At 30.6% G+C, this 22,919-nt stretch overlaps 1 protein-coding gene across 3 annotated transcripts; it reads right to left on the bottom strand.

The window, feature by feature from the left end:
- Nucleotides 1-14: 14 nt before the first annotated feature.
- LOC109598599 (collagen alpha-1(II) chain) lies at nt 15-15,910 on the bottom strand. Of its 3 annotated transcripts, none has more exons than XM_049961586.1 (7): nt 15,877-15,910; nt 7,532-7,556; nt 4,130-4,236; nt 3,718-3,813; nt 2,163-2,519; nt 1,818-2,102; nt 15-1,764 (listed from the first exon to the last, which is right to left on the bottom strand). In XM_049961586.1, the coding sequence occupies exons 3-7, from the start codon at nt 4,233-4,235 to the stop codon at nt 176-178; spliced, it is 2,433 nt and encodes an 810-aa protein (XP_049817543.1). In that variant the 5' UTR covers nt 4,236; nt 7,532-7,556; nt 15,877-15,910; the 3' UTR covers nt 15-175. The 3 variants fall into 3 exon arrangements, with proteins under 3 accessions (XP_049817543.1, XP_019870067.2, XP_049817544.1); XM_020014508.2 differs by having other exon boundaries at nt 7,532-7,566; nt 15,886-15,910; XM_049961587.1 differs by lacking the exon at nt 3,718-3,813 and having other exon boundaries at nt 7,532-7,566; nt 15,886-15,910.
- Between the last annotated feature and the right edge of the window lie 7,009 nt (nt 15,911-22,919).

Here is a 22,919-nt window from a genome sequence, read left to right as displayed (position 1 = left end):
ATAAAACGGAATAATAAAAAACTTATCTAGAATTTATTTACATAAATATATAAGTAATATACATACAAAAGTTAAAAGAATACTGGATTGTATGAAATAAAATAACTTAAAAAGAAAGTACGGAACTACATTGGCAGGATTTGTTTCAAATTAAAACCTAAAAACTGTATTATAACTAGTGTTTCAACGACAGACGTTGATTTTTCAGCCACAAATAGGCACTAAAGAAACTACTAGTAACTAAAAGAGAGATCAGAAGGGCGGAAGAAAATACAAAGTTTTGTGTAGACATACAAACGCCATCATTTTGATTCAGATTAAGAATGGCTTGAGCGTCGCTTAGATCTTCAGGTAAAATTACCCTCAAACGTTTTCCCATAAGTACTCCGTCACCAAGTGTAGCATTAAAAGCAGACAAATCACGTCTTCTACGTCTACCTGGATCGATCTTTTGGTCGGGGTCTAGGCAAACTTCGCAATCGGTTTTGCACAGTTCAATGTTACATTCGATCATCAAGTCCATCACGTCTGGGAATTTGAATGCACTGAAGAATGCATAAGCAATGATTGATGCTCCGGTATCACCGGTATTCCTGGTCTTCTGGAAAGCTCCGAACAGTTTGGGTTTGAGGACACAACCATTGTCGTCAGTAAGAGGTACAACGTTCTCGTTGGTGGAATCAGTGGCTCTGCAGTCTTTCACTTGAAGATCGAAACCTGGATCTCCGCTAACAGACACTACTAATGTCATAGTTTCTCCGATCTTAACAAGACCATCGGCGGGAGGAGCAAATGGACCTTTGCCCAATTGAATGTCTAACTTAGCCATGGCAGTATCGCCGCTAAAAGTAACGATTTCTTGGGTTAACATGCCAACACTAAGAGCTACGCTGAGGGTATCCTTCAAACTTCCCTCCCATAAACAACGCACTGATCTGATAACATCCCATACCTCTTGAATTCCGGCTTCGTTTTGAATTACCAAGACGTTTTGCAAATACGATTTGCCTTCTGTATCGAAAGCATTTACAAATTCTGTTCCACAAGTGTTTAAGCTTACTGTAAACGTATATTTGGTTTGACCGGAGTTTTCTTTTACATACCGGCAATCTGGATTACTGTAATAGCCTTTGGAATAAATTACTCCATCAAACTGCCTGTTAAACTCAATAGTAATGGTCATCATTTCCTTTCCACAGTCGACTTGAATGTCGTGAATGTGTGGGGGATGATTTAAATCGTCATCAGGTTCACTTCCACTAGAGGTGCTGTCACCGTTTTCTGGTGTCTTGCCAGTGGGAATGGTGTTTACTTCAGGCGATTCAGTGGTAACAGCTGCAGTTGGACCAGCCGGGCTTGTTTCAGCTGGAGCTGTGAATTCTTCATGAGTGGTACCTGGTGTAACACCTTCAGGAGCTGGAGTAATTGGTAGGTGGGTTGATGGTCCAAATGTATCGGAAGGACCTTCACTGGGGCCAGATGGAAATTCGGGTCCTTCAGTAGGTCCCACTGGAGAACTGGTTGAGAGGTCTTCAACTGGAGCGTGTGTCGGAAAAGCTGGAGTCGATTCTGGTCCTTGTGGAACGCCTGTGGTTTCTTCAAGAGGAGGAGAAGTAGAGAAACCTGGTGCTTCTGTGGAGTGAGACGGGATTGTGGTGAATGGAGCCGGTGACGTTGTTGGAGCTTCTGTGGACCCTTCAGCTGGTTGAGGACTAGAACTGGTGAAACCTTGTGGTGCAAGTGTTGTGTATTCCGCGGATGGGCCTAAAATTAAAATATTTAAGGATCTACGGTGCTTAGCCAAGTGAATGCACTACCAGTGGTGTATCCAGGTTGAGATGTAGTGAAGCCTGGTGGTGGACCAGTTGGGAATCCTGGACTGCCGGTTGTGTAACCAGGTTGTTCAGTGGGGAAGCCCGGTGGTGGAGCTGTGGGGAAGCCAGGTCTGCCAGTAGTGTAAGTATAACCGGTAGTTTCGGGTTGTTCAGTTGATCCAGGTTGTGGAAAGGTGTAACCCGGTGGAGGAGCTGTTGGGAATCCTGGTCTTTCACTCGTTGGAAAACCGGTGGATGGTTGGTATGGAGGTTCGGTAGTTATCGCGGCTGTAATATATTTAAATTGTGGTGATTAAAATAAATTGTTTTAGCACTTCAGATCCTTACCTGATGGTCCTTCAGGATATCCTGTTGAAGCTGGTTGGGAGGACGGCCCGCTTGGGTAGCCTGTTGGAATAGGTTCTGTGGAAGGTCCTCCACTTGGATAACCGGTTATTGCGGGTTGAGTAGATGGTCCACCACTTGGATATTCTGTGGATGGTGCTCCGGTTGGAAATCCGGAGGTGATGTCATTTGTCTGTGGATAGCCATCTAGACCAGGCACGGTTGGATACGGGAATGGTGGTTGAGGAGTGAATCCGGAAGGAGGATATCCTTCACCATCAACAGTGCTCACAGGTTCAAATGGTCTTGGTTTTTGTGTGTTGCTTGGCGGTAAGTACTCTCTTAAAGTACCCTGACGAACTAAAATATGATAGTGAGTAAGTATATAAAAATAGTAAGTATTTACAAATTAGTAAAGTGTTAACACTGGTGTTAATGGTTCTACATTCTACTGCATTACTCTAAGTCCTGGTTTAATTGCCTACGGATGTTAAACATAAATTACTCTGTACAATATTTATAAATATTAGTAGAAGAAACGAATATTTAATTATTTAGTAAAATTTACCAATATATTTATTTTACAAATAACATGCTGTTATCGACAGAAAATATTGTTTCATTTGCAAAAAAAAATAAAAATATACACAACAATCAACAAAATTGTGATATTTTTCAAATTTTCAGTTTAGTATAAAATAATCCAAATAATTTATTGATATGTGGAGAAATGTGTAATTGGGAAAACCATTTGGGACTATTCAAACTTTCTTGCATATTGTTGTTCTTCCTCACATAATAGACCCATGACGTCAGAATTTTTTTTATCGATGATTAGAAATCGTTTTCCAATTGAACATCGGACATCGCTGGTGGTTAAGCGAATATTAAAGTTAAAGGTTAATTTGCAGTTTCATTAGTGGTATTAATTTATTAATGAACAATTTTGTCGCTATTTCATCACACCCAATTATACTCTAAACATTTTTTTTATTAAAGGAATTTATAAGACTATCTACAATATCCCAACAATTAAGTCTTGAACTCACTACATATTTCTAAATATTATCTGAAACTAAATTGTCTTAAAAGGTGTTAATAATATTTTTAAAAAGCTTTCGATGATAGTGAAATTTCTATCCAATGTTTGACTTTTTAGCTAATGCATTAGTAGTGCATTAGCGCCTTTGACCTATTGTAAATCCTTGAGTTTCACAAGACTAGAGTTAGGAATTATGGATAGTAATAAATGTTTTTCCAATTTTTACAAATATGCAATATTTCCTAAGATTGATTTACTACTAGTGTTAAAACAGCAAGTGTTGCATGCACTCTTCTGTTTAAATCACACTTGGCTTCGATTCAAGATCAAATTCCTATTTCTTCAGCAGTAATTTGATTTTTAATCGAACTACGGATTATTAATAAAAAGCAAAGCGATATTTACATGCATCTTCAAACCCAAAGTCGTCAAAACTAAGGTTATTATTAAAACCAAAGTCGTCAAAATCGTTGAAGAAGTTAGTAAAGTTACGAATGTTGTATGTGTTGGACCTACTCCTTCGACTGTTCTGCGTGTAGATGCCCTGGAGCCATTGCAGGATGTTCTGAACCATCTGATCTGCATTCGTTTGCCTAGTTACTCTGCTTTTTCCTGGTATTTACAAAGAAAAATAAAAACTTTTTACAGCGATTTATCATATAGTGGATCTAAGGTGTTTAATTGGTAAATATAGTTAATAAACTACTATTTTTGTTTAAAAGTAGTGTTGAAGTTGATAACACACATTTGGTAGTTAATGTGTGATGACTAAATTACAATAATAAAGCGCTGAAATTTATCACGATCATCAGTTATCATTTATTAGTATGGTATCAGTAAATTAGCTAAAGCTAATTTATATAGTTTTTACACGCTCTGAATATTTAAATGCTGATTTATGTGCAGCTAATTGCATTGGATTTTTTACCTTTTCGTAAAACTTCGTTTCTAATGAAGAGTGCATGTCCTTCTGGAGCTACTTCTTGAACTAATATCGCCACCAAAACAGCGACAATCGGTATTAGTAACTTCATTCTGGAAGAAAACAAATCACTCAGATTAACTCTTACAAACAATGTCAAACAAAACAGTTGCTGTCAAAATTTTTAACAAAATTCTATGGAATTATTTTACTTCGAAATAAAAAAGATTTGGTTTGTAGTATTTTCTGTTTTTCATTGGAAGAAATTGATGGAAATTATGCAGAAATATAAAAATTAATTTTATTGTTATTAAGTTAGCCCTACGGAGATATCATAACTAGTAAATAAAAACAATTGGCGTGACTCATCATTCGCATAGAAGAAACCACCGTAAAGGTGAAAATTAATAGTTTTTTATTTGGCCATTAGTTGACACACGTAAGAATTTCTCTCTTGAAATTCGCACTTAAAAGCAATTTCCGCAAGGTGCACTCCCATAAATTTAATGTCTGATAATCACATGGTAGGTATTAAATAACTAATACTTGATTATTTTAAAATACATATGTTTCTATGTATTATGTGTTAATTTTGTGGCTCACATAAAAGTACATTTGTAATTAAGTATTTAAAAATTGCAATTAATTTAATTTCACGCGACCATATATGTATCATTGTAAAATCAAGTGTGAAAATTTTAATTTCCTGTGTCTGCGTAAATGTTAAATTAAAATCGAATGATTAGGCTTATTTCTCTAACGGAATTATAAGCATAATATTTCAGGAATTATGCATTGATTGTAAAACAATAAAAACTCGGCATGTTTCCTGTTTTGGTTTTACCGATCCACTAGTATTTATAATTGGGGCCAAGTTCAAATTGTATTCTCGTTATGTCATAATTAACAAATACATTATGCATTTCTTTGACATACATTTCTTTCTAATGTTTTATGTAGAGATATCCACTAATATGACGTAACCAGCAAATTTTCTCAAAAACCATTTCGGTAAACAGAAAACTATGAATATAGGAATACATTAATGTGTATCTTGTGTTTAGCACAAACGTTACGTAAATTTATAACTTTTATTTTATTGTTAATTTATGCTAAAAATAACACCTAAATATTATTGCCGTCGTGACCAGCTGCAGGTCACGTTTTTCTGTTGCATCGAAAGCTTTAACCAACTAAACACTTTAACCCAGTTTTTTTCTCTTTTAGAATGTCAGAACTTAACCAACAATGATTCTTATAAATCTGAAATTATTTAGACACTGACACATATTTGAATATGATGCATTCACCAAAATCTTAAATTTTAACTACAATTTTCCCATATTTATTTATTATTATATTTATAAATATAATATTAAGTAAATTTATTTATTATTTAATTAAATCTCGTAAGATAAAAATATATTTGCTTCTAATTTAGAATTTATTATCATTTTAATACTTTTCCAAAAAAAGAAATCCTGTATTAAAATATTTTAGTCAAAGTAGTCGTAAAATGGAACTAAATTATATTGAATTTAATTGATTTTTTAGTGATTAAAATATAAAATTAATTTCATAATTCCAATAAAATAGGTAAACGTGTTGAAATATACTAATTAAGAGTTACTTTCACTCAGCCTACATTGTTTAACAAATTGTAAGTCAATTAATATTGAAAAGATTATTGTAAATAAGGTAAATAATTTAAATTGAATCCGATCCTGCAATTCCGTGAATAGATCGAATTAGATAATGATGAAGATGTAAAATGTGTTACCAAAGACGTCTCGATAAAACTGGTGCAATCTAGGCAAATAATGTCTAAATTATAATTTGTGGGAAATGTATTCACCTAGATAGTGAGTCGAGGTATACAACATATCAAAATAATTAAACCAGTCAAGTGTAGTTTACATCATTCGAATGAATTTCGAAAGTCGTGATGGGCATTAATCTGCATTGAATAACTGTTTGTTCTTTGACCATTTGTGCAATTGACCGTTTGGTATTTGAAGTTTGATTTGCCGAATATGTTTACGGTGCCCCAATAAAGTCGATGCATTAACAAGCACCTGCCTTGAACGTAGTGTGTCGTGATTAAAGTTCAAAGGTCTCGACTTTAATAACTGTTTGTGTCAAACCAATTGGCGAAATCTCCAAATATGAGGCAAAGAAAGTCGCGGCTATTTTTCCAAACGTGATTTGCACGAATTCACGATCCTTGGGATGTAAATATGTAAATCGTCTAGCTGTGGATCCAAAGAAAGCAGTCGGCGATACTCATCAGAGGTGTAATTCGAGATTTTCTACGATCGCCTCCATCCAACACGTCACGTAGGCAAAGTCAAGAAAGTTCTATACACCATCATCAAAAATCACATCGCATTTAGAACATTAGGCAAACGTTTAGATCGTTACAAATAAGCAGTTCCGACCGACGAATTAAACAAAAAATAAAAGTAATTTTCGTCAGATACACTCCTGCGGTCGCGAAGCCATCCGACATTTGAAAGTGAAATTGTTATTGGTGATTTACGGTTCGTCGTGACGGAGATGCACTTCACCGGCAATTTATGAATGTATGTGGCCGTTTTTCAGCTAAATTATGCGGCTTAGATGCTAGGCTGAATGCAATTAACCGCTAAACCGGTCTCATAGACTTGACTTTGTTACGAATGCCAACCTCATAGGTACGGATTCCTTACACAAAATCCAATCAATCAATCAAACGACGCACTCTTGATTTACACAAAGTAGTTTTTTAAGTTTTCATTCATCAGTTTTTATGAATATGGAACGCGTCAGTGAAAATATTATTTCTCGCAGAAGGTGAATTCTTCCTTTCGTCCTTCCACTTTTCATTTAAAATTACATTAGTGTGGGCACATTTGTAAACTGAATTGTCAATAAATTAACTTTGCAATTATGCTACACCATAACTAAATTATAAAATTATGACGCACAGTATTTACCATATGTCTGTCAATCACAAACATGAGGATGTAAATAGAACCATAACAATTGTATTTATACAATTTTACATATAAAATTTTCTTACATCTACAATATGATATTGTGTGACAATATTAAGAAATTATTTTACGTTACCATAATTACTTAAGTGATGAATATCTATATTACATAACGGTAATAAAAATAACATAAATTTTAGCCAGAAATATTTATTTTTCCTCGTCAAACCACAATGGGTTATGAATGGAATATTGACCAATAACAAGGAAATATTAGGTATACTTAGTATAGGGGTTATTAGCGAGTTTGTTTTAGAGGTACAATTTACGGATGATTTTAACATTTTAAAAACCACATAGTAAGACTCAACTGTTGCTTAACATTTATCACTAAAATCCTAAAAAAAGAATTAAAATTGTGCGTGTTACTTACGTAGACCTGTATGGAATGTATGTATCTGTAAAAAATATCTTCAATTAGTAATTGTACAACATGAAAAGGTTTAAGTTAATTTAGCTACATAATACAAATCGTTCATTTCATAACATTACACTTTCGACCCGGTTTGAAATGCCCGGGTCAGTTGATTTAAAAGTAGACCCGTAAATCCCACAACGGATTAATATAATTTTAAATTTTCGTTACATAATTTGGAGGATTCATAAATTTTGTATGTTGAAAGACGCCGCTAGTTTAATGAGACCTACCACGGACATTAATAAATTTAATAAAAATTGTATAACAACTAAGTAGAACATAGGAAAGCAGATAATAATAACAACAATTAAAAATTATCATTGCAAACTTAAATCTCATTTTTATAGAGTCGTTGCATCTCGGTTAGTTTGACGCGACCTTTGTCATAAATTAAACAAAGAAACAAATAAACTTAACACAACAAATATAAAATTATTAATAACAATATTTATAAACGTTGAAGGATGCAATTAAACACTAAACAGATTAATTTCGACTATCAAACTCTTGATCTTTATTAATTAATATAATTGGTAGAATGGTAATCAACGCAAAGCTAACAAAAGAACTGTGAAAATTTAACAATGCGAAATAAATTGTTTGTTTGGTAATTTTTGATTTCAAAAAATATTTTGACATTTATAATAATATATAAGAGAGAGATAAGTGAGATAATCAATATTAGTTTGCCGCCGCATTTTATATACGGATATTTAGTTTAAATATTAAACTTTCTTGTGTGAAAATTGTTGTTTTTATGTTTTTAATCAAGCAAACTGTTATGCTTATTTATGATGAAAATTAACCATTGTTCGAAAAGTTGGAACAAAAGTTTCTATATCGTTTAGTTTAATAACTTTGTGATAATGGTGAAATACCAATTTGGAATAAGGAAGTTACGAAAAAATTGAAGGGAAATTTTAATTTTGCATGCTCAATTATTTAAAATCAACCTTGTCATGGAAATTCATAAAATAATCATATTTTAATACCATTAGGTAATTTTCTGTAGCTGTGATAATTAAAAGTGGGTTAACGATTGCAGAACATCTTTAAAAATCAAATTACTTTTGTTCTAAATACCGTTCCGTAAAATATTCACGGAACACAAAGCCAACAAGACTTGTCGGAGCCATTCATTCACACATTCACGAAACGAGATTAAAATCTTGGGCTCGGCGTACAATTATAACGTCTGAATTATATGGTTAATTTTGTAATGAGAATTTTTTTTTTCAGAGGCATCTTGTTGCAACACATCCTCCACCGAATTTATGCGAACGAGACACGGATTGCACAATTGCGAAGGTGGTGGGTTCATTTTCAGATTGATGGGTATTTTTTGGCCATAATTTACATATTTCTCAACGTAACATTGGCCGTTTAAATTCCGCCGTTGTTTATTGGACAATAAAGTTCAGTCTGCGGGATTTTAGGATGCATTGTTTCGACGCGTGCGATCTTAAATTGAAACGGACATTTCGGTTTTTATCGCGATCGTGACGAAATAATTTATATATGAGATTTTATGCAGAAAATCTAACGTTTGGTCTGATTACCTCGTCAATTACACAAGCTGGTTAAACGACCGCAAACGATGGTCGAGAATGTGCGAACTGGAACATAAATGTCCACTATGCGGTTCAAATTAAGGCACCGCATTTTATAGGCCCAGATTTATACAGTCCTATAACTTAAGGAAAAGTGTTTCGAAGATTGTAAATTTATTAATGATCGACGTATTAATGTCGTCGATAGAAATTGGAAATTAAAAGTATTATGACATATTTTTTATGATTATTGGGTAGCTTTATTCGTTGATGGTTTATTGTGTTACTCATTTTAATGTACTTTTTTATATAAAATTGCATTGATAATCTGCAAACGTCTCATCTTATGTAATTATGATTTTGTCTCCTCCTGACGTAAGAGTAAAGTTTTAATTTTATTGTCGTGACATTATTTTTAAAGTCTATGTGGCACATAACCTCATCATTAATATGTAAATGACTTCCTGTAAAATTCGGTCCATTACAATATTTTTTTCCGCTTTTGCTGTGAAATCTTTTATTATACAACATATTATTTCTTAAATGGTTATAACAAATAAAAAGAAAAGTATATTATAATACAGTCATAAAATCTAATCTGAACACATTCTATGATACTTAAGTGAAGTGAGGAAGCCCCTTACTTGGCGACGACGAAATTTATGTAAATTACTTTCCGGGGGTAAATTAAGTCCGTATTAAAGCCATCATTTACGAAACTTTCACTAGGCGATATGCGCCTTTTTAATAGTGTTATATATTTCTTAATTTTTCCTTCCCATGTCATCATTATTGTGTAAAGATCATTTAATTTTTTATTCGTGAAGTTTTAGCCTATTCAGCTCAGTGGGACACAATGGGCTGTTAAATGTTATAAATGAATAATGACGATTTTTGTTTGATACTTTCCACTTTCTTCTTGTTACAATTAAAAGCTGCACCATTATCGGAGCTGGTAAAATCACTGTATGCTCACACCTTGAGCCTAATTTTAAGGTTGCTACACGAAATAATGCTCGTATCAATAAATCATTAGCTAAACAAAAAACGAGTCTAATTACCAATCGTTAAATCGAAATAGAGTTTTATTCTAAAATCTTCTGACCATGGTACCGTTTCTCAATTGTTCAGAAGGTCGTGTGCAGATTCGTGAGTACGAACTAAAGTTGAAATCCGAAGGAAAAATTACTTTCAGAGCTGCGTTCAAGTAAATATCCATTATCAAAGTCATTATTTGCCTATTTCGAAAGGGAAATGAGGACGGTAATTTATTGGAGAGCATTTGTGCAAGACGAGACCACTTACAAGCATTTATTTAACGGATTATATGCATAATTTCAGCAAATCCATATAAATGTCCGGCCGATATAAATTTAAACGAAATTATCGGTTAGACACTTTCTTAAATGTCTTTATAAAGGCTGTTCAAATTTTGATATTACGCTTACGTAATTCGAATGTGATAATGACTGACAATTTATCACACATTATTTACATCGAAAATACACATTTAATATGTGCTCCGCATGTCTATATCATTTTGATGCCTGGGAAGAGAAATCTGTGATTGCTAAAGTTTAATTATTCCAGCACACTAAGTTTGGGTAATCCGTACAAATTCGTATGTTCTGGATGTGTTGTATCAATGTTTAATTATTATTAAAATAGGTAATCGGAATTTGTACATCTTTACACGTACATTAGGTTCAATCGATTTATTTAAATTTATAAAATAAACATAAAAATAACGAATGTAAGTCGTTTATGCTTATTGTTATCATAATTTTGTTGGTCATTATTAAAATTACGTTTACCCACTTTACGTTAGATTAATTTGTTCGATCATCAAAAGCAATTATGAAATATATTACTGAGAAACTACTAAACGCTTATTTCCTAGATGATTAAGTTATTTACATAAACATTACTTTTTACACAATTTTGCTTGAATTAATGAACTTTACGAATGTTAAAAAACCAATAATAATCTTTTAATATACACGTACAAATCTTGAAAACCTATTTGTTTAATAACTAGCAACATGAACAGTGTGGGTTTACACATAATACATAATTAGTTAATTGCCTGATGGTAATTAGATAGTATTAAAATATTTTATTCAAGTACATCATAGGCAGCAATTACAAAGGTAATTTACTAAAAAGCAAACGAGAAATCTTTAAATTAATTAAGTTTTGCATAATGACAATAGTGTTTTATACTTTATTTTGAAGTTGCAAGTTAAACGCAAAAATACACTTGATTTTCATAGCATTTTTAATAATAAACGATTAAGATTAAGTGAATTTCAAACACACACTCAATATTAAACAATAAATACGGCATTTATGGCTAAAAACTAATAAAAAAGTATTAAAACTTCATTACAACTTGACATACCATTTGTTAACAATAATCATAATAAAATACTAAAGTTTTTTCTGCAGCATATGTCAAATAATAAAGTAGACAAAAGATTAACCAATTTCAATTAAGTTTCACAAAACGAACCGTTAGAGATATTGGAACTTTCACAATCCACGAATAAATCATAAATCATTAGTCTCAATATATCACTGATAATAAGCAACAAAAGGACATTCCACATAATCATAAATTACATAAATGAATCAGAGATGAGTTACGTCACCAATTAGAGCTCATATCCCACGTACTAAAATTGTATTTGCATTTTGTCAATCGAAAATGAAAGTAACGTCGTTGAATGCAAATCCGTAATTAGTTTACAGTTGTTTGACAAATATCTGTTTTCGAACCGGTGGCAGTAAAGATTTTGCATGATAGCCATGATGATGATGATGAGTTTTTATAAACACTTGAATTACAACATCCGTGTGGTCGTCAATAATCGATTTGATTTGCATTGATTTGTTAATTTTGAATACGTGTATAACTTAATATGCATTTGAATTTCTCGCATTATATAATTTTAGTGTTATTGCCACTGAATTTGATTAATGGACGTTTTATTTACCGGTTTCAGTTGTAAATGTTTTAGTTATTCAATTAAGTGCGCGGGCATTTAGTAATAGACGCATCATAAAAATTATTTCATAAATATTGACCAATTGTACGGTTGGAAAATGTATTTATTCATGACAAATGAACACGCACAAAACAATAAAGAGAAAATATTGTGTAACAAATGAACGTTTTTTTCTTCTTATAAATACGCACATGTGTTTTTACATTTTATTCTTTATAATAATAATAGAGTATGCCTATTCGGAGCACTTTTTAAAGTGAAATGCTGAATTATTTATTCTATAGTTTTCTAGATCAAGATCTTCCATTGCCACTCTCTAAAAAATTATTTTTCTTTAATAACTACTTACTGAGCTAATACATTAGAATTACCGTTCCTTATTAATAATATATGAATTATTAAAGTGTTTTGGTCCATTCATATGTATGAGCATGTTCTTGGAAAGGATTTTTAAGCGAATTTTTAGTTTTTATTATAATATTTTAGAATAACTTTGTTTTAAGTTGCCCACTTTGGAATTAATATGGAAATTTGTTTGGTTGATTTAAGACATTCCATTTAATAGTTTATTTAGCTGACGGATTTTATTATTAACCATCTAAAGGATGAACGTGAAAAGCTTCACGAAAACAACTTAATAAATTCAGGTTTGATTAAACAAACAGTCGATGATTGATAAGCGTTTGGAAAGTGAAAAAATTTATAATAAATAGAGATAATACAACTGAACAATCTTCATTTCACATTCACTTTCACATCTTATATCAGATTTACAAAATACACGTTCCATAATGGTCATAGATCTCCCGATATAACTCTTAAATGAAGCTAAACGTTCCAAAAACCAACAATAGATTTCATAACCGACAGCCAAAAATCATCACCAGAGAACACGTTAGAGCACAATAAAAATGTTAATTAGTGGCCCGGCCCGTTAACAATAACACCGGTTGTTGGATTTTTCTTAATTTATTATTTGAATGCGTAATTGAGCCTAAGTGAGAATTAAGCATTCGAAGTCGATACACAATGGGTTTCGCATTTGGTGCCTCCGACGATGTTTGACATGTAAATGTGGGTAAATGTGAGCGTATGCAATCCCAAATGACTTTTAATTTTGCATCCAGCTATTGTTGTTTTGTATAAGCTACAGAAAGTTCTAGTGGTGAAATCGCTGAGCTGAATGTGAACAACACTAAATATAAATGAATGTTTTATTTCTGGCCAATATCGATAGGATTTTATTGGCCTGAATGAGAACGAATTGGCCAACAAAGCTTTGACGTTGTCGCTGCGATTTTGACTGAAGCTGAAGCGTTGTGTGGAAACGTTTTTAAATCGTGTACTGTTTTCTGAAAACACAATGCTGTGCAGGAAATGAAATGAATTCTGTTACGAAATCTATAGATTATAGAGTTATCGATGAACATCGTAAGATTATCTAACGCTATTTATAAAATAAATAATTCATTAGAACAAACAAAATTTTAAAACCGTAAAAAAATCGTGCTTTCACCGATAAATAATTATTTCCAAAAATAAATTCGGCAATGGAATTGTGCGAAATTATGTCGATTTAAAATCGCACTTAACCTTTTACATAATTTTAAGTTGTTTTAACAAAATACTATAAATGTTTTTTATGCTCAATGAATACAAATGTTACTTAATTTGGCTAAACTAGATACGTTACACAAGGTGAATACTATAATTTGCCATAATCGTTATAAAATATTTCATTCAAAAAATTATCTAGTGTTTAGGTAGGAGTCATGTGAATTAATACGTCGGCAATTGTTTCAGTCTCATAATAACACATTATAATTTTACTATTTACTATTGAATCGTATCTGTCGTAAATCTATGCGGTGAAAGAGCTAATGCAAAATCTTTAAACAATAATACGTATTTTTTTTTCAACAGTCCTACTTATGTTACGAATTGTTTTTGTTTATATGTAATGAGAGACACTTATGCACACTTTCGTTATTATTCACAAAGAACGGTAATTTCTGCAACGCCAACCGCTATTTAAATACTAATTAATATACTATAAGAATGTGAAAATTGCACAATTTCCACATTATCTCCGAGTATAGTTCAAAAAACCTGGCAAGTAACCTTAAACAACTGAATAATTGATCATGATTTTGGATTGGGTGTTTTAATATGAAGATGAAGTTGGCCAAATGGTTTTTTTTCGACTTTCATCTGTTCGTTAGTCTGGTTGGTGCTCTTGATTTCTAATTTTTCAGTGCAAAACACGCGGTCTGAATGTTGTGCGGTGATGATCTGATATTTTTCGTACTCGTAGGGCGAACTGGGCGGGTTAATTAGCCTGAAATTACATGCGACCATAATGAACCTTTACGACCGGTCTAGTTTCAATGATAATCTTTTTACAACAAAGCAGCATCTGAACAATACAATGTTATTTAGACGTTTCTTAACTCGTAAAAAAAGTGTAATTTATTCGTTTTGAAAATCTGAACAGTAATAATTTAATAACATTACGAATGGAAAAAGTGCAACTGGTTCAAAACTAGGTCGAATTATCCGGTGATAATTAAGAAGACGCTTTGTTTATGTGTGTATATATTTTTTATTTTTATAAAATTTATTTCGAATCCTTAAGTGAAAGCGTTGTATTAGGATGTTGCTTCCGAATGTACGAAACCGGTCTTTGTTCTAACAAAATAATTAAATAACCGTTTACCTTATTATTATTATTTACCGCCGAAAACGTGTCGATAATGACCATTGGAAATTTTACTTTTTAAAAGTACATCCTTATGTGATTTACAAATCTTGTTACTTTCAACTAGAAAATTATTTGTTTCCTTTATTAACGCAATTAATAATGAAACTGCAATATGGCTTTAATTTTATAGTAAGTAAATAAGGAAAAGTACATTCCAATCTGTTATAAAGATGATGAAAGTAATAAGAATGGCATGACCCGAGTTCAAAGTTGCAGACCGCCCTGGGGCGGTCGTTTTTAGTCGTAAACTATATTCCACTAGTCCATTCATAAACTTAGTTATCGTAACTTTATCGGTGGCACGGTAAAAAAATAAGTATTGTTTGTAATTATGAATTATTTGTAAGGTCATTCATTCATAAGTATCATAAACTGTTTATAGTAAAAATATAAAACAGGTTTTTATTGCAAAGAAATTACGAGAAAAATAAGAAATTTGGTGGAGGTGTAGGCAATATTTTAACAGTTATTTTTATAATATTTGCCTGTTTGAAGAGTAACCATAAATTGTTTAACTAAATTTTAAGTATGTAAATTAGTAATTATCTATAGAAAAATTTTCGATATTATTAGAAAAATAATGTTTTGAAATTATATGTTTTTTTATTATTATTATTCACAAGCCATAAAATTTTAATGAAAAAACCTATTATTAGAAAAGATGTATTTTTTATTGTAATTTAAGTTTTCTTTAATTGAATAATTTAATTATTGGTTATATCAGATCCCTAGTACCAATACTTACGTACAAATTCGAAAAGTCAGTAAGATAAAAAAAAATTAATCACTTGATAACGAACACGAGACAGTGGGTCTTATCGAAACATTTTTTAAGATATAATCAGTCCGAACGGGCTCTACACAAAATAAAAAAAAAATTACAAATAATCCTTAGTAGCAGATCATCACAGTCCAGTTAAAACCGGCAAGAACAATTTTCAAAAATCACACAAAACACTTTTGCACTGACCGTAATCTTACCTGTAAAAAAGTAATCCTAAAAACTCAAATGAACACTATAAACTAAACTAAATGGAGAACATATCAAATCCTTTTATATACGGACATGAAGAGATGCTACTATGCTCCCCCATTCCGGTGATGCGCGGCGCACTTCTTTGTTTGGCGCCGGTAATTGTTTGGCCGATTGTGCAGAGAGAGTACCAAGTATGACCCAAACTGTAAAAATTATATTCAGCATTATTTAACAATTAAAACAAATGTATGACTTAGTGCCAAAATCAAGGTTTATTGGGTGCAAACGAAGCCGGCCAAAATAATAAATAAATCGGATGCCATTTCTTCGACGGAAATTATCGATAACCTCTACTCTTTATAGCGGATTCGCCTTTTTATCGAATTATTTTTATATTCTTAAGGAGTGTAGTTAACGTAAAAACTAATTATAAATAATATAAAGTAAGTGTGATGTAACATTAATATGGTGCTTTATGTGACTTAAATTTAAACACATTTTGGTTGTTAATATTACTTTCTAAACGTATTTAAAAACTAAAAAAATAAAAATAATTTTATAATATTATAAAGTGATTTAATTATTTTTAAAATATCATTTAAAACGTTTTTAAAACTATTATATTCCCCAAACTCAAAAAATGTTGTCTCTCTTGTAAAAAAAAAAATAATATTTATGAAAATATGGTCGATCTCGATTACAAAATACGTATGAATATTTGGGTCGCCAAATAATGGAGATCTTCAGCCATCTCTTAATTGAATAGATATCTAAAAAAGGTTATTAATTATTGTCTCTAATTAAATATAAAAAATATTTACGGGACCTTCTTACCAAAAATATCATTTTTTTTCTAATTTGTCATACACTTTTAATATTTAAGATATTTGATTATTAATTGATGATTAATTGATAATTTAAAAATAAGAAAATAATGAAATATTTAATTTAAATTAAAATAAATAAATAAATAAATATTTATATTGAAATTAAAAAATTTTTATAATATATTATATAGTTTTTTGATTTCTTTCGTTCTTTCACAGATTTTTTAAAAGAACATTTTTTTTAATTATCACTTAAATGTAATGCCCAAACACCGACAGTCATCAAAATTAAAACGAAAGCCCATCTCTTAATTTAATAGGTATCGAAAAAAACATTACCGACAGAAATATTATTTTCTCAATTAAAAATGTATTTAAAACATTTAATTATTAATTGATGATTAATTGATAATTTAAATATAAAAAATAATTAAATATTTAATCTAAAATTAAAAAAATAAAATATTTAATTTAAATAAAAAGAAATAAAATATTTAATTTAAACTACAAAAAATAATATTTAAATTGAAATTGAAAAAATAATAAAATATATTGTAAATTTTTTTGGTTTATTTCGTTCTATCACAGATTTTTTCTAAATTATTACTTAAATGTAATGTCCAAACATCGACATCAAAATTAAGGCGAATATCCCTCCAAAAATTTGACTGATGAATTTTAATGTCAAAATGTTATTTATAATTATCAAATAAGTAATCAAATCTTTCTTGTTAAGGGTATATCAGATTTTAAAAGTTTTCCGTATAATTTATTTAAAATTTAATTTAGAAAATCCTTAAAATATTTTTCTAGAATTTAGTGCCAAAATATCCTTTCGAATTATCAAGACTTGCAAGATATCTTAACTTTAACCCGTTTTCGATATGTAATTGTAAAAAGTTTACCAAAACCCAACTTTTTCAATATTTTTATTTAATTAAAACATTACTAATAAACTATGGGCAATAAATAAATAATATGTTACATTGTGTAGAGATAAGTCATGAAAAAATCAATTAAAACTTTGTAACAAACGCAATTAAATTTTAATTTCTATATGCCATAACTATAATATAATGATTATTCAAAATTTACGCATAAAATTAAATAATAATATTAAATAAGCGTTTAACCGCATTTATGATGATAATTTGATACGGTCGTTATTAGAGCAAAAAATAATTTGACTAATATTCACTGAAATTTATAAACCATAAAATTCTTCACGTATGACATACTATTATCGTTTGATCTTAAAAAAAATATATGCGCTTGTGCTTCATCCTAATCAATATTTCATTATTTTAATTTATTACTAATTAGAATTGTATTTGATATATGCTGACAAGTTAATAGCATGGTCAGAAACATGTAAATAATAATCATGTAATCGAACATAAAATTTCATGATTATAATAATTTCATATTATCCAGATAATTTATCTGTAAAGTTTTACTATTTTTCACTATCTTTCGGTACAAAATAGTTAACCACTCTCAACAGTTTCCATGTAATTAATCATACGCATAACTATGTATGTTTTACAGATGCATAATATTTTCACTTTAAATAAGCAACGAATTGGCAAATTCGACAAATATTTTAAATTGCAATACGTAATATAGGTAATTATTATTTTATATTGTGTTTGATTTGTGTAATATCAATGTAAATAAAATCAACTCGCACACAATTTGCCTATTACATATGCAAACATTTTAAATTATTGATTTTAATTTACGTCCGCGTTTCGAAATATTTTTTTAAAACTATAAAAGTTACTTAATATATATTTTTTCAGAAATGAAATCACTAGAATATTGGGTTTTCTTAAAATTTTCCATTTTTACATCATTATTATGAGTGATCTCACCAAATACCATAATAACTAAATGTAATATGTATTTATTCAACTTTTCTCCTAAATTCTGAAATTTAAATTTTATGCCAAAACAAAACAGTAACGCTAAGCTCTGATTACAGTGGCATTCGACTTAAGTGATGAAAAATAGAATCTTATTAACGAGTTCGATTACCATAATAAATCTAAATGTCATTTGCATTAAAATAAACAATACCGAATTTAAATTTCAAATTCACCAGGATGCTAAATAGAATATTAAAGACGAATGAACTGGCTGATCAATATTTTTTTAAATAATTAACGCGTTTATTTTGGAACCTGTGATAACATTAAAATAACGTAAATACCCTTACCGCAAATATGACACAAGCGTAAATTCCGTCAACCTTTCAAAATTATGAAAAACATATCCATAACATGTTTTGCATTCAGTTATGGTACATAAACAAATCGAGTTATTCAATGCGTAACCGTTTTAAACCGATGAAAATAAATATTAGCTTTAAAAGTTAAGTTAATATTGAAAGCTTTCCGTTCGTTGACATCTTTGGTAAATGTTCATTTTATGAGTAGTTTCGTTTGGAACAAATCAATTAAAATTGATGAAGTGTATGTATTAAATGAAGAAATTTATAACATTTAACATCATTCCGTTGCTTGGTACTCATCAACTGACTAATAGTTTTTATAAGTACTTTTACCTTCGATTCTTGAATTATAATCCTTCTCACTGTGTCATCCATAACGGCTCCATTTAAGTAATTTTACAAACAAGGTATTTTTTGTAATTTGTACGTAAATATACTGGTGTCACATTCTCGTGAGAAAAGAAGTATTTATGCGTGAGACGAGAGTAACGCATTTCAATTTGTTATAGAAGTGACATTTCGACGGAGAGAGATATTTGAACATATTCTTCTAAAAAATATTAATATACATCGATTTTAAAGTACTATTATTATTGTATGAGGTGTATTTTCTATTAAAAAACCCTTTACACCAAATTCTGCTCAAAAAGCTTACCTCAAATAGAAGCTATGACTACTTCTATTTTCTACAATCCACGAGTACCTTATAGAATCGTTTTAACATCCACAAAACTAAACAGTAGAATATCTACATTTCGCATTGTGAGAAAGTTCTGTTTATTAATTTAAGATACAGATAATTAAAATAAAAGGCACAATGACGCAAGTTTCCAAACACAATATCCATGTGTATTTATATAAAACCAAAAGTTGTAGTGAATAGTGCTTGTGGTCAGAGCATTCTAATTAAGTAATAGATGTTAAAACGTTGCGCAGCACCAGAAGCTAAAACAGCATGTTTATTTAAGATACAACATTAATATTTTGGTTTAACATAATTGTACTTCGTGATTTCCCAGTTCTAGTTTACTTTCAGTCTCGTTAATCTCAAATTTCGAGTTACAGTGTGCACGATTATTTAGGTCTTCTTTGTCCGATAATTTATGAGTACTTTTTCAAGACATTATATCTACATATAAATTATTCCTTATATAACACTGTAATTATAAAATATAATTCGCAAATAATCCGGTACTGTACGTCACAATTTGTTCACTTAACAAATGCAATCTCTTGTACCTTACAAAACAATTACTGCTAATTATTTTTGAAGAGATCTCTGTAAGATTAGACCTATTTTGCTGACAAGAACATAAAGAATGTTAGTTCATACGTTAAATGTTGAAATTCGACTTTAATTACATGAATTTTATGCCCGATTCAATTAATCCAATCAACTGATTTAACTGTGTAATAAATGTTAGTTGCCTTCAACCATGCGTCTTGAAGATGGCAAAACTGCTCACAGTAGGTGTTTTAAGAAAAATAGCACGTTCGCGAATTATAAACCTTGTATTAAAATCGACCAAATCGATTTAAAATAGAACTTTGAATCATCTATTTGCCAATTTCACAATATATTGGTACAAATTTGCAGTATTAAAATATTTAAATTGTAGGTAATTTGATAAATAAAACATTTTTTTCGTCGATTTTGTTAATCAAGGACTGAAATTTGTGTCAAGTTAAATCCTATAGTGAATGTCAATAGAACAAGTACTTTTATAAAAAATTGACATCCTCTGTAAAAGATTTGAACTTTACAAAATAAATTTGTGCAATTATTGTTTATTACAGGAACAATTAATTATCGTTTATTTTGTGTAATATCAATGAAATATATAAATTTATGAATTTTCTATTATACAACGCAATAAAGCTCCAGCCTCCATATAATTTATTCAAGCTCGGCCGCAATTCAACTTCAGCGTTTCGAAAAAGAGTCACTTCTATTGTATCTCTTTGTATCAATCAATTAACTGATATATCCATCATTGAATCCTTGTTCTTTAAATTTTACAATCAATTTAGACGTTAATTTATTTCACTATAAATGTCCGAATATAGCATGTGCTTTGTTGTTAATTTCATCCATTAATTGTAATTCGGTTTTAATTGTGATTGCCGTTGTTTCTACAGGTAAGGTTGCATCAACCTTCTTTTTTATTTGACAGATAAGCCTAGCACAATCGAAAACTATTAATTATTTAAATAATTTCCATCGTTCCGTCTAAATATTACGACACGTCGCTAACCCTGATACAATAGTATTGTAAAATCAAACTGTGCCGACAACACGGAGGTTATGGTACCATTGAAGATGAACAATAACACCATAAACGCCGGACCAGTACTATTCCATCTTTAAATGGAATAAACGGGCGTATTTAAGAAGCGGCTAAGCCAAAAATAATTTGTGGCGTGTTTTGTAAGCAGGTTGGAAAGGATTTTTAATTCCCATCAAATTTAGCACTTGCAATTGCTAACGGTTTTTTTTTTCTTATTTACAAAATGTTTACAATGATCGGTCGTATATTTTGGAAGATCCACAGTTGCATAACGTTTCAAAATTGTTCTATTGCACCGGTCTTGTTGCGTAAAATCAATAAGCAATATAAAAGATAGCGACTTGAAGATCTTTATGTCTGTATAAATGTTTTTGAACTTCATGTTCGATAATTATTTTGTTTGTCTTATGAAATAAGTTGCGTTATTTTTTGGCTCATTATAAAATGCAATCTATTTCAGGAATACGTAACATGTTTCCAAGGAACACCTATATTAGGCTTTAATATTATTTACACATCTTACACATGACATTTAGTAAATAACTAACGGGTTAAAGTTGAATGCTGAATATGTGACGCTTAAATATTGTTGTTTAATTCACACAATACACACGTGGTAAAATTAAAATTTTAATTTTGTTTATATTTATTAATAAATATTTATGTGTATGGCAAAATTTGCTGGAAGGGATTACTTTCTACTTATTATTATTATCGCATCAACTTTTATAGGTTATAAAATATATATTAGGTACCGGAAAAAGTAATTTATGTTATTAACGTTTAACTTTAAAGTAACGTAACTATTAACATTATTTTGTTAATGTTTCACAAGCAAATTTATGTTACGAGAAAAAAATTTGACTTCCTCTTAAGAACTAAACCACTTAGTATGATAAAAATAAATAATAATCATCTGGAAAAGTACCTAAACTATACACACAATCAAACTTATATGGAATCACCCAGTATTCACAAGAAAGAATTGTCGGGGTGACACAGGGTGTAGTTTCGAAAACCTATTGAGGTTTGTGGAGTTGGGAACCCTAAAAAATAGACCAAGGAGAAGTCGTGGAAGAGTCACCACAGAAGGCCAAAATTGGATAATTGAAAATTGGCGAAATGTGTTTTTTTCGGATGAAACCAGAATTGGCCTATAATAAGACGATCGGTGAATCCGTCTTTTAAGAGGCCGTAGAAGACAAACTAGGCTCCGTGTTGCCCAATTGGTCAAAAAGCTCAACTTTTTTAAACAATTTTTTTCAAGAACTGCGTCAATTTGCGATCAGTAGACAGTTTCCATTGATCGTCTGGCTTCTTGGTAGGTAGTTAATATGTAACATTTTAAACGCTCACCAAATTTTTCTAGGGTTGATACACTTTTCAAGTACTGTTCCACCAGCTTCAACCCAATAAATAAAAGACTCATGTGCAAGGAGATAATTGGCAATTGTCACATGTCTAATTTTTTTATCCTCATTTAATTTATATAGAATCCATTGGTCCAACTTATCGAATTTCATTGTATGAAAGCTATTTTTAACGTTTGATTCATTGCAGATTAATGACTGACCTATATTCAGACATTGCTTAATGCCTTCGCTGGTATCGGTTTCAGGACGACTTTGACGTTGTTCATCTTCAACGTATTCATTGCCACTTTCAAACGTAACGAAACAAAAATAGTATGACTTCATCAC

Source organism: Aethina tumida, chromosome 1, assembly GCF_024364675.1.
Source record: "Aethina tumida isolate Nest 87 chromosome 1, icAetTumi1.1, whole genome shotgun sequence".
In the NCBI taxonomy this organism is placed as follows: domain Eukaryota; kingdom Metazoa; phylum Arthropoda; class Insecta; order Coleoptera; family Nitidulidae; genus Aethina; species Aethina tumida.
The sequence above is the reverse complement of the archived record's forward strand: the minus strand, read 5'-3'. Positions and strand labels throughout refer to the sequence as shown.